Source organism: Oncorhynchus clarkii, chromosome 22 (genome assembly GCF_045791955.1).
Source record: "Oncorhynchus clarkii lewisi isolate Uvic-CL-2024 chromosome 22, UVic_Ocla_1.0, whole genome shotgun sequence".
In the NCBI taxonomy this organism is placed as follows: Eukaryota; Metazoa; Chordata; class Actinopteri; order Salmoniformes; family Salmonidae; genus Oncorhynchus; species Oncorhynchus clarkii.
The window spans coordinates 14165432-14183086 of NC_092168.1; the positions used below are offsets into that span (position 1 = coordinate 14165432).

Here is a 17655-nt window from a genome sequence, read left to right on the forward strand (position 1 = left end):
AAGTGTGTGCTTGCACGCTTGTAGCAGGTTTTGTACCATTCTTTTTTGGGGTAGTGGGTCAAAAGGTTTGAACCCCACTGGAATACATGATAGTGGAAACAAATGTTGGGTTGGATATATTAATGGTAGGCCACAATATTTTTTATATATGTTTTAGCACATACCCCCACAAGGTCAATGCACAGCCCTTGTGTGACATGTTGCCAAGGCATAGTTACCTAGATTAGACATTGCAGAAAAGAGAGGTCTCTTGAAATGGAAAACCAGTTTTACTACATTCTTTGTCAAGTGAAATCTAAGAGCTATGTTTTTAGACAGGGGCTAGTTTTAATGACTGGCTGCAGGGGCATCAGCTGGATTGCATTCAGTACGTTTGTACGTTTTGAAACGTTCAATTTAACGTAAATGGTGGTGTACTGATCGACCAGTTGAAATTTGGGGAGGGGTTGGGGAACGCTGTCAGCATGGCCACCGCCCTTTAAACACGTCACTCGTTGCTTCAAGACACACCCACCAAACACACATCAAAGTATTTTCAATAACATTTGGTGAAAACGTGTCATTCAGTACAAACTGTTCAGCAACGTAGCAAACTTTCAAGCGAACTGAATGCCTCGAGGTGTCAGGTTAGGAGAGGTTTTTGGGCGTAGCCACCTGTGCAGGTACAAATACGGAAGTTCCCAACTACTAGATTTGACTCAGATATATCAGTCAACAGCCAATGCTACCAAATCAATAGATTTGATTTGACTTCAACAGTCAGGACATTGCAATGCAGCGTAACACATTTTTTTAGGAGCGCAAAAGGACTTCAGTAGGGCCCATATGGCCGAACAGCTACCCGTACCGACTACTACATCCAGAGCTTCACCTACTGACAAAATGTATTCAGGCGATTCAAAAGGAACCGTCCAGGGAGAAGGATTCGGCGAGCGCACTGTCCCGGGAAGCACGGGGACGTTGAGCCCGAGCGTGGTCAACCAACTCTTGATGGAATTTCTGATGTACTTCGGGAGAGCGCTATTGGTCTTTTATCCTGTGTATTTGACAGGGTACCTCGGCCTCAGCGTCATCTGGATCCTCTTGTGTATGATGCTGATCATTTGGTGGAAGAAAAACCGCAAGTGGAAAGATATCCGAATTGGAACGGCTATGAACTTTCTGGATAACGAAACACAAGTGATCCACAACGAGTTGAAAACATTGAATATGGCAACTTGGGTATGTATTGGTATGCTGTTGATGTAGGCAGAGGTTGTCCCCCATATGTGGAAAAAAGTTATGTTATGTGGTACTCTGGCTGGCATAAGATGAAAAATATGCATATACACACGCACTCAGTCACACACACAATGAAATTTGTCCTGCTGGATCAGTAGGCGTTTCTACACATTTTACATAATGAATGAACTCATCTAGGCTACAGCTGTTCATGTCCTTGGGGGAGTTCATGTCTGGAAGGTTTTGTTTGACTTAAAGCAAAGCACTCTTAAGAATAGAGCCTACATAGGCCTATTTTAAATGTGTGTATGAGCATACTAATTACCCACTAAGACCAGATGCTCAGCACTAGCCTACTTGTATGATTGTTATAGCAATATAGCGTTATGGTCAAACCTGTAGAATAGTAATTTGTCATCATCTTCCAGCCAGTTTCTGCCTCAATAATAGTAATACCTAACATTGCATTCCATTGTTGGGAAATAACAAAGTAGTGGCAGTGGCTGTATTGTTTGGGAGTGTAATATGCAAGTGCAGAAGCTTTCACCCCCGTATTCTTTCTTGCGTTTGAATCAAGCTGTGGTTTATTGCCAAATTGCAGTGAATGTTGGGCCTCTGTGTTTTGCCAAAGGCAGTCGTCAGTGCCACATTGACTACTGTGTCCCCAAATAACTGTAGGCTATAGAGCAGTGTTCTTAATCCATTCCTGTGGACACATTAATATTTAGAGACATCATGGGAATATTTTTGGTGATTTGAAGTGTTGACATCATAGTTGTGTGATTATGCTGCAGGAGGTTTCATTCATCCATGCCTTACCACACCCATGCCTAATAGGAAACATTGACAAAGATAATAAAGTGCCACTGCTGAGGCTGTTGTACATTTAGAATAGTATTTTGTGAACATGTTGAGTAAAGTTGAAGTAGTAGTTGTCATTGTTAAAACAATATAGTGGCTATTTTGTATTTCGCAATGTTCCCGTTTTGTTTTTGGGGTTGTGACCTTCATCTCCTGCTCTCCCACAAGGTTTGGGATTACAATCCCTTGATTAGTCATCAGGTCCTGCCAAACCAGTATTTTTCATTTCAATATCAGAACCCCACACTGTGGTAGATTAAGACGACGCAGTTCTATATTCAACCACTCTGACTGGTCCCAGATCTGTTTGTGCGGTCTTGCCAACTCATATTCTTTGTTTAGCATTACAATAGCCATAAGAGTTGGCAATACGGCACAAACAGATCTGGTACCAGGCTACTCTGACACAAAAAAAATATTAAAAAGGGAAGTTTACAGTGCCTTCAGAAAGTATTCACACCCCTTGACTTTTTCCACATTTTGTTATAGCCTGAAATAAAAATGGACTAAATGTTTTTTCTGTTGTCCTACAAACAATACCCCATAATGTCAAAGTGAAATTATGTATTTTAAAATGTATACAAATTAATTAAAAATGAAAAGCTGAAATGTTTTGAGTGAATAAGTATTCAACCCCTTTATTACTGCAAGTCTAAATAAGTTCAGGCGTAAAACATTGCTTAACAAATCACATAATAAGTTGCATGGACTCACTCTGTGTGTAATAATAGTGTTTAACATGATTTTTTTAAATTAGTAACTCATCTCTGTACCCCAAACATACAATTATCTGTAAGGTCGATCACAGATTCAACCTCAAAGACCAATGAGGTTTTCCAATGCCTCGCAAGGGCACCTATTAGTAGATGGATAAAAATAAAGCAAAGATTGAATATCCCTTTGAGCATGGTGACATTATTACACTTTGGATGATGTATTGATACACCTAGTCACTACAAAGATACAGGCGCCCTTCTTAGGAAGGCTCCCTTCTCAATTGCCAGAGTGGAAGGAAACTGCTCAGGGATTTGACCATGGTGGCCAATGGTGACTAAATCAGTTACAGAGTTTAATGGCAATGAGAGGAGAAGACTGAGGATGGAGCAAAATAACCTAATTGAAAGGGTGAAAAGAAGGGAGCCTGTACAGAATTTTTATTTTCCAAAACATGCATCATGTTTGTAACAAGGCACTAAAGTAATACTGAAAAAAAAGTGGCAAATCAATTAACACTTTTGCGTTCAGGACAAAAAGTTATGTTTGGGGCAAATCCAATACAACACCTTAGTACCACTCTCCATATGTCCAAGCATAGTGGTGGCTGCATAATGTTTTTGGGTATGCCTGTAATCGTTAAGGTCTGGGGAGTTTTTCAGGATAAAAAATAAATGGAATGGAATGGAGCTAAGCACAAGCAAAATTCTAGAGGAAAACCTGGTTCAGCCTGCTTTCCACCAGACACTGGGAGATGAATTTTCCACCAGACAGTGGGAGATGAATTTTCCACCAGACAGTGGGAGATGAATTTTCCACCAGACAGTGGGAGATGAATTTTCCACCAGACAGTGGGAGATGAATTTTCCACCAGACAGTGGGAGATGAATTTTCCACCAGACACTGGGAGATGAATTTTCCACCAGACACTGGGAGATGAATTTTCCACCAGACACTGGGAGATGAATTTTCCACCAGACACTGGGAGATGAATTTTCCACCAGACACTGGGAGATGCATTTTCCACCAGACACTGGGAGATGAATTTTCCACCAGACTCTGGGAGATGAATTTTCCACCAGACTCTGGGAGAGGAATTTTCCACCAGACTCTGGGAGAGGAATTTTCCACCAGACTCTGGCAGAGGAATTTTCCACCAGACACTGGCAGAGGAATTTTCCACCAGACACTGGCAGAGGAATTTTCCACCAGACACTGGCAGAGGAATTTTTCACCAGACACTGGGAGAGGAATTTTCCACCAGACAATTTTTCACCTGCCTCTGATTGAGAACCAATTCAGACAGCCATAGACTTTGCTAGAGAACCCCACTAAACCACAATCCCAATACCTACGAAAACCCCAAGACAAAACACACCACATAAATATACCCATGTCACACCCTGGCCTGACCAATATAATAAAGAAAACACAAAATATAAAGACCAGGGCGTGCGTGACACAAGGGGTATTAATACTTTCTGAAGGCACTATACAGTGGGGCAAAAAAGTATTTAGTCAGCCACCAATTGTGCAAGTTCTCCCACTTAAAAAGATGAGAGAGGCCTGTAATTTTCGTCATAGATACACTTCAACTATGACAGACAAAATGAGAAAAATCCAGAAAATCACATAGGATTTTTAATGAATTTATTTGCAAATTATGGTGGAAAATAAGTATTTGGTCAATAACAAAAGTTTATCTCAATACTTAGTTATATACCCTTTGTTGGCAATGACAGAGGTCAAAAATGTTCTGTAAGTCTTCACAAGGTTTTCACACACTGTTGCTGGTATTTTGGCCCATTCCTCCATGCAAATCTCCTCTAGAGCAGTGATGTTTTGGGGCTGTTTCTGGGCAACACAGACTTTCAACTCCCTCCAAAGATTTTCTATGGGGTTGAGATCTGGAGACTGGCCACTCCAGGACCTTGAAATGCTTCTTACGAAGCCACTCCTTCGTTGCCCGGGCGGTGTGTTTGGGATCATTGTCATGCTGAAAGACCCAGCCACGTTTCATCTTCAATGCCCTTGCTGATGGAAGGAGGTTTTCACTCAAAATCTCACGATACATGGCCCCATTCATTCTTTCCTTTACATGGATCAGTCGTCATGGTCCCTTTGCAGAAAAACAGCCCCAAAGCATGATGTTTCCACCCCCATGCTTCAAGTTAGGTATGGTGTTCTTTGGATGCAACTCAGCATTCTTTGTCCTCCAAACACGACGAGTTGAGTTTTTACCAAAAAGTTATATTTTGGTTTCATCTGACATTCTCCCAATCTTCTTCTGGATCATCCAAATGCTCTCTAGCACACTTCAGACGGGCCTGAACATGTACTGGCTTAAGCAGGGGGACACGTCGGGCACTGCAGGATTTGAGTCCTTGGCGGCGTAGTGTGTTACTGATTGTAGGCTTTGTTACTTTGGTCCCAGCTCTCTGCAGGTCATTCACTAGGTCCCCCTGTGTGGTTCTGGGATTTTTGCTCACCGTTCTTGTGATCATTTTGACCCCCTCGATTTGGTGCGTGGAGCACCAAATCCAGGGAGATTATCAGTGGTCTTGTATGTCTTCCATTTCCTAATAATTGCTCCCACAGTTGATTTCTTCAAACCAAGCTGCTTACCTATTGCAGATTCAGTCTTCCCAGCCTGGTGCAGGTCTACAATTTTGTTTCTGGCGTCCTTTGACAGCTCTTTGGTCTTGGCCATAGTGGAGTTTGGAGTGTGACTGTTTGAAGTTGTGGACAGGTGTCTTTTATACTAATAACAAGTTCAAACAGGTGCCATTAATACAGGTAACGAGTGGATGACAAAGGAGCCTCTTAAAGAAGTTTACAGGTCTGTGAGAGCCAGAAATCTTGCTTGTTTGTAGGTGACTAAATACTTATTTTCCACCATAATTTGCAAATAAATTCATTAAATATCCTACAATGTGATTTTCTGGATTTTTTTTCTCATTTTGTCTGTCATAGTTGAAGTGTACCTATGATGAAAATTACAGGCCTCTCTCATCTTTTTAAGTGGGAGAACTTGCACAATTGGTGGCTGACTAAATACTTTTCTGCCCCACTGTATATGTCAAACCAAATGTGCCTCTGATTTGTTTCTTTGTCTAATATGTCCATCTCCCTGCATACAATGTTGACCTATTCAAAGTTCAAAAGTAAGTCTTAAATGAGGATGTCTTCATTATCTGGACTCCTGCCAACTCACAGAACCACAAGGGTTTGTGTCAACCAAACTCTCTTGTAAAGTTGTGTCTTCTCTTCCCAAAGGTACACTTTCCCGAAGTTGAGAAGGTTGACTGGCTCAACAAGGTAAAATGTTTTTTCCATTCATGCAGGTCACTCTTTGTCTGTTGTGCTGTTGTCACCTCAGCAATGGAGTTGGCCCGACGGCACAAACAGATCTGTTTAGTGTAGTCTTGGGGATGGTCTGGCCATGAACTGCTTTAAACATTGACATGTTGCCCGCAAAGCTTTCAAAACAACATTGTTTTCAATGACATATCACATACACAACCTCTCAATGTTATGCTCTACATTTGTTTATCCACACAATGATTTGGTTATGCTGATCGCAACTAGTTCTCCTGTCATTCTTTGGTCATATGTCTGTCTGTATGTCTTTAGATTTTGCTGCAGGCGTGGCCTTTCTTTGGCATGTTCATGGAGAAGCTCCTCAAAGAGAAGATCCAGCCATCCATCAGATTGTCCAGCCCATACCTCAAAACATTCACCTTCACAAAAGTCCACTTTGGTCATACAGTGAGAGAGCTTTTGTTGTGTTAGCATATCAGGTTTCACCTCGTGGTTCTAGGTTTGTATAAGTTCTAGTACCTGGGGCCTCATTTATCAACCGTGCTTAATTCCTCACAAAATGTTGCCGTATGTGGAGATCATAGGATTTGTATTCTCAACAAATTTTTCTGATCAAAGCCACATGTAGCAAATAAGCTGTTACATTTTTTGTTAACCAAACTTGAAACGTTCTCATTGAACTCCATACAAAAACTCCATGCTTGGTGAATACAAAACACTACCTGCTGGAGAAGACTGATTATGTGGCCTTTTGTCCCTCTCGTTTTGCCTCTTCCTCTCTGCTAAACTTCAAAACCATTCGATTTTGGGATTGGGGTAAAATTCAAAATTGTGCTATATATTCATTGGTATTGTCATGGATAATTTGTAAGCGATAATTATTAATGCATTACAAGCTCAAACACTTAATCCGCAAAAATAACAAGTTAATTACTGGGCGATAGGTTCTAAAAAATCCCTAAGTGCGGGGCCCACCCTAATCTGATAGTGGAAGTGGGGTGGTAGATGCCTAGTCTCCCTTATGGCTCAAATCAGGTGCCTACATAGTATACACCATAGGCATACATAATTTACACACACACAGTACATACCCCATAGACATACATTATTCTCTCTCTCTCTCTCTCTCTCTCTCTCTCTCTCTCTCTCTCTCTCTCTCTCTCTCTCTCTCTCTCTCTCTCTCTCTCTCTCTCTCTCTCTCTCTCTCTCTCTCTCTCTCTCTCTCTCTCTCTCTCTCTCTCTCTCTCTCTCTCTCTCTCTCTCTCTCTCTCTCTCTCTCTCTCTCTCTCTCTCTCTCTCTCTCTCTCTCTCTCTCTCTCATGACCCTCCATCAGCAGCAGATTTTAATTTAGAATGAAAAATGAATGTGTTTATGCAACATGTTAGTGCATCGCATCGATTTGTTCTCTAATCAAACCGAATCACACCGAATTGTTTCAAACTAAAACGTATTGTTCCTGTATCGTATCAGAGGCCATGCATGTATCTTGATATGTATCGAATCATCTTGAAAGGGAATGATGCACATTCCTAATGAATGGTAAGATTTGTTGTGTAGTAGCGGGAATAAACCAATCAGGAGATAATTAGAATATGAAATAAACATATTAGGCCTACATAAACATATTAGGCCTATTAGCGCCCAGTTATGCAATCTCCTTGCTAACAGCAAATGCATTTTTTTATTACCATTTATGTATTAAATGAATGTTAACAAACACCTCCATTTCCCCAAAAAAACTATATTTGCATGCAAAGCAATTCTTCAAATTCCCATACTATAAAACATATTTTTGCTACTATTTAACACACAAGTATGATTATTCAGACACAGCCAGCATATATTTTTTATATATATACAGTGCCTTGCGAAAGTATTCGGCCCCCTTGAACTTTGCGACCTTTTGCCACATTTCAGGCTTCAAACATAAAGATATAAAACTGGATTTTTTTGTGAAGAATCAACAACAAGTGGGACACAATCATGAAGTGGAACGACATTTATTGGATATTTCTAACTTTTTTAACAAATCAAAAACTGAAAAATTGGGCGTGCAAAATTATTCAGCCCCCTTAAGTTAATACTTTGTAGCGCCACCTTTTGCTGCGATTACAGCTGTAAGTCGCTTGGGGTATGTCTCTATCAGTTTTGCACATCGAGAGACTGAAATTTTTTCCCATTCCTCCTTGCAAAACAGCTCGAGCTCAGTGAGGTTGGATGGAGAGCATTTGTGAACAGCAGTTTTCAGTTCTTTCCACAGATTCTCGATTGGATTCAGGTCTGGACTTTGACTTGGCCATTCTAACACCTGGATATGTTTATTTTTGAACCATTCCATTGTAGATTTTGCTTTATGTTTTGGATCATTGTCTTGTTGGAAGACAAATATCCGTCCCAGTCTCAGGTCTTTTGCAGACTCCATCAGGTTTTCTTCCAGAATGGTCCTGTATTTGGCTCCATCCATCTTCCCATCAAGTTTAACCATCTTCCCTGTCCCTGCTGAAGAAAAGCAGGCCCAAACCATGATGCTGCCACCACCATGTTTGACAGTGGGGATGGTGTGTTCAGGGTGATGAGCTGTGTTGCTTTTACGCCAAACATAACGTTTTGCATTGTTGCCAAAAAGTTCAATTTTGGTTTCATCTGACCAGAGCACCTTCTTCCACATGTTTGGTGTGTCTCCCAGGTGGCTTGTGGCAAACTTTAAACAACACTTTTTATGGATATCTTTAAGAAATGGCTTTCTTCTTGCCACTCTTCCATAAAGGCCAGATTTGTGCAATATACGACTGATTGTTGTCCAGTGGACAGAGTCTCCCACCTCAACTGTAGATCTCTGCAGTTCATCCAGAGTGATCATGGGCCTCTTGTCTGCATCTCTGATCAGTCTTCTCCTTGTATGAGCTGAAAGTTTAGAGGGACGGCCAGGTCTTGGTAGATTTGCAGTGCTCTGATACTCCTTCCATTTCAATATTATCGCTTGCACAGTGCTCCTTGGGATGTTTAAAGCTTGGGAAATCTTTTTGTATCCAAATCCGGCTTTAAACTTCTTCACAACAGTATCTCGGACCTGCCTGGTGTGTTCCTTGTTCTTCATGATGCTCTCTGCGCTTTTAACGGACCTCTGAGACTATCACAGTGCAGGTGCATTTATACGGAGACTTGATTACACACAGGTGGATTGTATTTATCATCATTAGTCATTTAGGTCAACATTGGATCATTCAGAGATCCTCACTGAACTTCTGGAGAGAGTTTGCTGCACTGAAAGTAAAGGGGCTGAATAATTTTGCACGCCCAATTTTTCAGTTTTTGATTTGTTAAAAAAGTTAGAAATATCCAATAAATGTCGTTCCACTTCATGATTGTGTCCCACTTGTTGTTGATTCTTCACAAAAAAATACAGTTTTATATCTTTATGTTTGAAGCCTGAAATGTGGCAAAAGGTCGCAAAGTTCAAGGGGGCCGAATACTTTCGCAAGGCACTGTATATATATATTCTCCTAATTTCAGCCCCTCCGAATCACTGGACTTAAAGTGTACACCCATGAAGTGGACAAGAGGCAGGTGGTTATGGACCTTCACATAAGGTAATAGTAGTAGTCAAAATCGAATCAATAACACACAGTACAGCACAATAAAGACACAATAGGCCTACAATGGCTAGTAGAATCAAGATACATGTTGTAGTTAGGAGTACAGCAGAAGTAGTAGTTTTATTGTCCCAGAAAATCCATAACAAGGTACTGTAGTCCGTTCTATGACTCCCTGTAAACTATTAGGGCTTTGGATTTAGCTTGGTCCCAGATATGTTTGTGCTGTTGACAGTGCTTTTTGCGTCACAGTTACGATGGGGATGTGGACATCGACACAGAGGTGAAGCCGCCCATCACTGCTGGGGTCAAAAGTATTCGGGTAGGCATCCGATGTTCTTGTGTGGCATCCAGCTTGGCTCCATGTCCTACTGGCACATGCAACCACCCTATGCTAGCCTAGGATGACTGTGGTTCAAAATTGAACATTGTTATCATGACAAACAGGTTACGTCACATTATTCCTCTCACATCAAGCCGTGTGTTCAATTTGCATTGTGTGTAATTAGCTTTTTTGGTTTGAAGAGAAATTTCCCCTCTTGAGGAACTGTTTTAAAACTGGTTTTGATCTTTAAATTGATCTATATCAGCCCTTTTCTAATCATGTCAGAATGTTTTATTTTTCAGCTTCAAGGCATGTTGCGTGTCATTCTGGAACCTCTGATTGGAAATGCCCCGTTGGTGGGAGGAGTCACTATGTTCTTCATTCGTCGGCCGGTGGGTTCTGAAAGATGGCTCTGTTTGTTATTTATACCTATGACACCCAGAGATAAAAAAAAAAAAACTTTAGCTACCTTCGTTCACCCTCTTTATTATTGTTATTTAACTAAATGTTATATATTTTTGTTTTCAGGAGGACCAAGGCTAGTAGTATAGGCTATAACTTTTTAAACCCTACCATGTCACTAATGAGTATGGGACCTGTTTCATTTAAAGTTATCAAATTCAAAATGGTTTAATTTTCAGACCCTACAAATCAACTGGACAGGGTTGACCAACCTCCTAGACACTCCAGGTCTAAGGTAATATTTTTTTTGTATGTTTCCATACAAGTACAAAATACATTTTAGCATTTTTTTCCTTGAAAAAGAGTTCTACAAATTCAGATTTTTTTAGGTCTGAATGTATCAGTTTCAAAATCACTATTTTAGATTGAAGTGACTTCTGCCCTTCAACCTTCACCTCCACAGTCACCTGTCTGAGCCAGCCATCATGGACATCATCGCTTCCCTTATGGTCCTGCCCAACCGCATGTGTATCCCCCTCATAGACCAGGTCAAAGTGGACCAGATGAGGTTCCCCCTGCCTCGTGTGAGTACAGTAAACTGATGCTCCACTGTGTTGAGACCTGTGTCAGTGCCAAAGGCCCAGTACAGTAGGTGTTCTGGTCGGACAACACAGGAGAATGGATAGACACAATTTGGGTGTATGGCACATCTATGGCACAGTTCCAATGATTGGAAGTGGCTCCATTAAATTGTAATTTTCTATGAAATGTCAGAACAAGATTTGACACCAAACATTGGTTTTAATGGGGTCTTCAAATATTTCTATATCTCTAAAAATCTGTTAATCAAATCTGGTTCCTGTGTTGCTGGCTAACTTGTGTTCATATTTTGGGGGTCTAAAAATATGCTAGTTCTGTTAAATTTGTATTTTAGTGGGTGTGTGCAGTAAGATCTTGCGTGTTTTGTACTTTTTTTGTAACTACAGTATTTTTTGATGTTTTAGGGAGTTGTGAGGGTACACTTGCTGGAGGCCCGGGATCTGATAGCGAAGGACACTTATATGATGGGAATGGTGAAGGGCAAGTCTGACCCCTACGCGGTGCTTAGGGTCGGCAATATCCACTTTCAAAGCAAGACCATCCAGGAGAACCTGCACCCACGCTGGAACGAAGTTTATGAGGTAGGGACTCCTGAAAATCCTCCTACTGTAAATGTAGTCACACACACTCACGATCGTGCAGTCAACCCATTCTCTCTCCCCTTTGTCTATACAAACTTTGTTTTTATTTATTACCATATAATATATATTTGAATATATGATTTCTTACTCTGTTGTTTTTTATCCCCTTTTTTGTCAACTGCAGTTTGTGGTACACGAGGCCCCTGGGCAGGAGTTAGAGGTGGATGTGTTTGACGAGGACACTGACAAGGATGACATCCTGGGAAAGTGAGGAAACTACTTACTATGTGCACGAGAATAGACACAACCTCCCCATTCTGATTTCTTACGCCCACTTGTCACTGACTGCTGACCTATGTCAAACAGTCAGTAGTGCACAAGTAGGTTGTGGAATGTTCATATAGAAATATGTCATGTAGAACATATGCCTCTGACAATGTAGAGTAAGGTATCATTCCGGCTCTATTCATGACGTTATCTGGAATATTTTCCACAACATTTGTGTGACAAAGCCTATTGAACATGGCCCTGGTTAGATACTTTGACCATTTGAGGGCTTATTTATCCATTGTAGGTTTCGCTTGGACTTTGGAGAAGTGAAGAAGGAAAAAGAGATGGATAAGGTGAGAAGGTCACATTGAATGTTTAAGTTGTGGGATAGGCAACTCAGGTCCTGCAAGGCCAAAATACTTCTGGTTGTCTTTCTCTACCTCTAATTAACTGAGGTGAATGAACCTACAGCAGCTAAGGTGATAATGGATGGGGTCATTTTTGCTGTTCTCCAAATAGAATTTTAACATTTTTAATTGTGTAGAAATGCAGTAAATGAAATTCAACTTTCAAAAAATGTCCAGGGAGGACCTCACTAACTCAAACCCTGGTTATGGCCCTTCACACAACGGAACACATTTTTAAAATGTGGATACAAATAGAAATTATTGTTATTAGCTAAGGTAGTCTCCCGGTTTCAGTGTGTTTTCTACTTTTTGGTATCTAAAGAATGGAATGAGAAGACTCTCTTGCCAATCAGTGATATAAATCAATACATCAACTATCAGGTAGAAAAGAAAACTAGCAGAACTTTTGGCCCTCCATGTCTGGAGTTGACTAGCCTTATTTTGAGAGGTTCTGAGGGTGATAACATCTCGGTTCAGATGAATAAACTCTTCCCATTTCGTTGTCATAGTGGTTCCCCCTGGATGATGTGACGAGTGGAGAGGTTCATCTCAAACTGCAGTGGCTCTCTCTACAAACTGACCCGGGACTCCTAGTGGAGGTAAGCGCTCTTAAGCAGTTTATAACCACTCTTAAGCAGTTTATAAGCATTCTTAAGCGGTTGAGCTGACTCACCCAAACCGTGTTGTGGAAGCTCTGATATGTCTTTTCATATTGTACAGCCCGGGGCGCTAAAGGAAAACAACAAATGTGCTTATTAACCGTATACAACCTTTGACGAATATTGTATATTTCTTTTATTTTTCCGTTATAGAAATCTGATGGCTGTGCTTGTGCTATGCTTGCTGTGTACCTAGACAATGCCTCAAATCTACCAGTAAGTACCTCTGTCAAGCCTGTACAGCCACGGAGACTCACATGTTAACTAGCACAAACAGTCTGCGATGTGAATATAAGATGCGATAATCAAGTTTATTCGGTTATGAAAACATTAGTACACATTCGCTGAGCACTAACAAGACACTCTCCACTCAATCGGAATGCCCCAGGGTGCCTTAGCACATGCATATAACAAAGAGTTAGCAATTTTGCATAAACATCATGTGATAGGCCGATGACAATCAAATATAAATGTTACAATGTAATCCCCTTATTGAAGATTATCATCACCAGTACCATCATTCGTAACCCATCGCAATTGACCCTTCGCAAAGATCTGCCTCAGAATTTTGGGCAACCATTCACAGCGCTCCAATGGATAACAACTGTCGTCGAGTCCTCGGACAAGCTCACATTTAAATCGCATGAAAGCCAGTGAAGGCTATGGCAAATACTGAGAATTTTCTTCAAAAAATACATGTTCAATTATTTAGCCATTTAAACAGTGCACCAGGTGTATTTGCTACTGTGATTCCTGAAATGCAGAGCTTGTTGATGGAGTATTTTTCTAATCTGAAATTAAACCTTTGTTACATTGTTTGCTAGCTCAGCTGGTTATTAACTAGCTCTCAGTTTCTCAAAATGAATGTTAGCTAACTAAGTTAGCAATGTTATGAATACAACTCCCATCTGCTGTCGGCATTAGGATACGATTTGAGCGCACTAGTTATCTCTAAAAGTTGTTATAGCTTTGACTGCATGCTGACAGTGAATTCAGAGCCGTTCAGTGGCTAGCTACACTACAAACAGAACATTACTAGATTCCTGTGAAGCAATTGTAATGACAGTCAATCAGGAAACTATTGGGTGTCTGTTTTAATTTCATTGTATATAAGAAACACAGTTTGAAATCATTGTGGGGATTTCGCCAGTGATGGAATGGGTAATTAGGCTTCCCTGGAAAATGTGACCCATTTCAGGAAGCTAGGTGTATGTCACACTCTTTTTATTTGTATTTTTTTTATATATACAGTGGGGCAAAAAAGTATTTAGTCAGCCACCAATTGTGCAAGTTCTCCCACTTAAAAAGATGAGAGAGGCCTGTAATTTTCATCGTAGGTACACTTCAACTATGACAGAAAAAAATGAGAAAAGAAATCCAGAAAATCACATTGTAGGATTTTTAATGAATTTATTTGCAAATTATGGTGGAAAATAAGTATTTGGTCAATAACAAAAGTTTATCTCAATACCCTTTGTTGGCAATGACAGAGGTCAAATGTTTTCTGTAAGTCTTCACAAGGTTTTCACACACTGTTGCTGGTATTTTGGCCCATTCCTCCATGCAGATCTTCTCTAGAGCAGTGATGTTTTGGGGCTGTTGCTGGGCAACACAGACTTTCAACTCCCTCCAAAGATTTTCTATGGGGTTGAGATCTGGAGACTGGCTAGGCCACTCCAGGACCTTGAAATGCTTCTTACGAAGCCACTCCTTCGTTGCCTGGGCGGTGTGTTTGGGATCATTGTCATGCTGAAAGACCCAGCCACGTTTCATCTTCAATGCCCTTGCTGATGGAAGGAGGTTTTCACTCAAAATCTCACGATTCACGGCCCCATTTATTCTTTCCTTTACACGGATCAGTTGTCATGGTCCCTTTGCAGAAAAACAGCCCCAAAGCATGATGTTTCCACCCCCATGCTTCACAGTAGGTATGGTGTTCTTTGGATGCAACTCAGCATTCTTTGTCCTCCAAACACGACGAGTTGAGTTTTTACCAAAAAGTTATATTTTGGTTTAATCTAACCATATGACAGTCTCCCAATCTTCTTCTGGATCATCCAAATGCTCTCTAGCAAACTTCAGACGGGCCTGGACATGTACTGGCTTAAGCAGGGGGACACGTCGGGCACTGCAGGATTTGAGTCCCTGGCGGCGTAGTGTGTTACTGATGGTAGGCTTTGTTAATTTGGTCCCAGCTCTCTGCAGGTCATTCACTAGGTCCCCCCCGTGTGGTTCTGGGATTTTTGCTCACTGTTCTTGTGATCATTTTGACTCCACGGGGTGAGATCTTGCGTGGAGCCCCAGATCGAGGGAGATTATCAGTGGTCTTGTATGTCTTCCATTTCCTAATAATTGCTCCCACAGTTGATTTCTTCAAACCAAGCTGCTTACCTATTGCAGATACAGTCTTCCCAGCCTGGTGCAGGTCTACAATTTTGTTTCTGGTGTCCTTTGACAGCTCTTTGGTCTTGGCCATAGTGGAGTTTGGAGTGTGACTGTTTTGAGGTAGGAGCCTCTTAAAGAAGAAGTTACAGGTCTGTAAGAGCCAGAAATCTTGCTTGTTTGTAGGTGACCAAATACTTATTTTCCACCGTAATTTGCAAATAAATTCATTAAAAATCCTACAATGTGATTTTCTGGATTTTTTTTCTTCTCTTTTTGTCTGTCGTAGTTAAAGTGTACCTATGATGAAAATTACAGGCCTCATCTTCCTCAAAATTTGCACAATTGGTGGCTGACTAAATGCTTTTTTTGCCCCACTGTAACTACACAAGATGTCTTACTTAGTTAAAGTGGTTCCAGTCTGCCGTGAAACGTTCATCCCATGTAAGAGTCTAGCTACATTTTCAGAAATTATACATTTCTAATTTTGTCGGAAAGTCATTTTCATTTCAAGTCAAGCTAACAAACATTAGCTTGCTGGCTCGCTAGCTAAGGTGTATGATCTGTGTAGTAATATTATTTCTATCTCAGAAACCCATTTGCATTGCCTAATGTTAGCTAGCTAGCAAACGTTGAACCTAGTTGGTTAGCTTTAGCTACCTGCAGATTCATACTACAGCATTTCATGCATGGTGGCTAACTATGACAATCAGTTTGTACTGTTTGGGGGTGATTTTACAGCCATCTATTGTATTTCATGAACATGTGTACATGTCTAGACAATAGTGACCCATCTACTTAGTTTGATGTGTCTGGGGGTTATAGCATTTCTTTCACATGACCCATCAATTTAGACAAGTGTCTCGGGAAGCGTCATCTAATAATTATAAAAACATTTATCTGTACCCTTTCTATTTGTGATATTGCTACTATGCAAATTTTCAAGTTACCATTCCACTGTACCGTTTATAGCTGTATCATGTGCTTGTGACAAATACATTTTGATTGGTAAACACACACTATATCAAATACAGAGACTGTAATGTGAAGAACAACATGACCTGCACCGAAGTCAGATTAGGATATAGGCCAAGAACTAGATAAAGTGTATTTTTACCTGGCGGTTTCCTTATTGTAGGTTACTTATTTCACTATTTTTAGTTTTTGAAATCTTTGGTTGTTCACTACTCTACACTACTCTGTTTAGCACATGGCCTCACATGTGAATCCTTAGAGAGATGGGTGGGACTAAGGCTTAAGAGGGTGTGAACAATGCCGAATTGGTGTAGACAAAGATGTTGGTCGGTCAAATTTTGCAGATGTTGTCCGAGGTTGCAACAGTACCAAGAGGGGCGGGGCTTAGCGAAAGGTCAATTGTGCTCAAGTTTTCTGTCATAAAACGTGGCCTTCTGCATTGAACATTTTAGAGCTCTATTTTATCAAACCTAACGCAATGGTAAATATTAGCACTGGCTGGGTCTGGGGGTGTGTCAGAAATATTGTTGCTATTTTCACTGCAGTAATTGAGTTTATTAAATAGCATAGGCTACAGTAACATGTAATAGCAACATAACAAAAACAATGTTTTCTCAAGATGTTTGGAGTGTTGACAGTCAACATTGTTGTAATTGGCTTCAACGACTATAGGCCTTTACGCATCGCACTTCTCCTCAAATAAAAAATACTAGGCTCCCGTAATATGTTCTCAATAAGCATGATGTAGCCTAGGCCTACCGTTGATATGGTGTTATAGCACTGAATAATTTGAATACAAGAGGCGCTCTTTGGAAATCAGGATGGATATAAACCGACTGGAGTAGCCTATGCGCTGCAGGTAGACCTATGTGAATTGTGAATAATGCAAAAGCATGATGGCAAAAGCCTCACGAGTAGACCATTTAGAAACCTTTTATGGATAGCCTACTTGGCTAATGCATGGCTAGGATAAGAAAGACACCAGATTAATTGCTGTTGAACCTTCTTTCATTATAGTAGGGTAGTTGTAGCCTGTAAGGGCTTTTTTTCTTTATCAAATGAAATGGAAAACAAGCAATTATTACAGGAAAATAAATACCAGTGTCACCAGATCATGTCATCTCTCGTTCCATGATGGGCATATAACCTACATGGAGGGTTTTTTTACGCACATCCAAAATAATAACAGGAACTGGCTCAAATAATGTACAGTAGCCTACATAGATTAGGGGATACTCACAAACTTAATATTTTAATAAAGCTTTGGTGATTTAAGATGTATTTCAAAGCGGTCTCACGAGCCAAAGGACACACCTCAGATATTACCACTTCTCCCACCTCTG

General features: G+C 40.6%; 1 protein-coding gene across 6 annotated transcripts in view; it reads left to right on the plus strand.

Annotated features, from left to right (window-relative positions):
- The first annotated feature begins 658 nt into the window (after positions 1-658).
- The window catches only part of LOC139380559 (extended synaptotagmin-like protein 3), a 37005-nt gene continuing 20008 nt past the window's right edge, over positions 659-17655 (plus strand). For 2 of the 6 annotated variants that reach the window (XR_011628446.1, XR_011628447.1), the window contains exons 1-13: positions 659-1221; positions 6073-6114; positions 6430-6564; positions 9632-9708; positions 9964-10033; positions 10339-10428; positions 10678-10733; positions 10902-11022; positions 11443-11619; positions 11804-11886; positions 12194-12242; positions 12806-12895; positions 13109-13171. Coding sequence is in view for 4 of the 6 variants with exons in the window: in XM_071123325.1 (XP_070979426.1) it covers positions 826-1221; positions 6073-6114; positions 6430-6564; positions 9632-9708; positions 9964-10033; positions 10339-10428; positions 10678-10733; positions 10902-11022; positions 11443-11619; positions 11804-11886; positions 12194-12242; positions 12806-12895; positions 13109-13171 (1449 nt within the window). In the remaining 2 variants the exon portion in view is untranslated. The remainder of the gene's footprint in view (positions 1222-6072; positions 6115-6429; positions 6565-9631; positions 9709-9963; positions 10034-10338; positions 10429-10677; positions 10734-10901; positions 11023-11442; positions 11620-11803; positions 11887-12193; positions 12243-12805; positions 12896-13108; positions 13172-17655) is intronic. The other 4 variants (XM_071123323.1, XM_071123326.1, XM_071123325.1 and 1 more) reach the window with 3 other exon arrangements.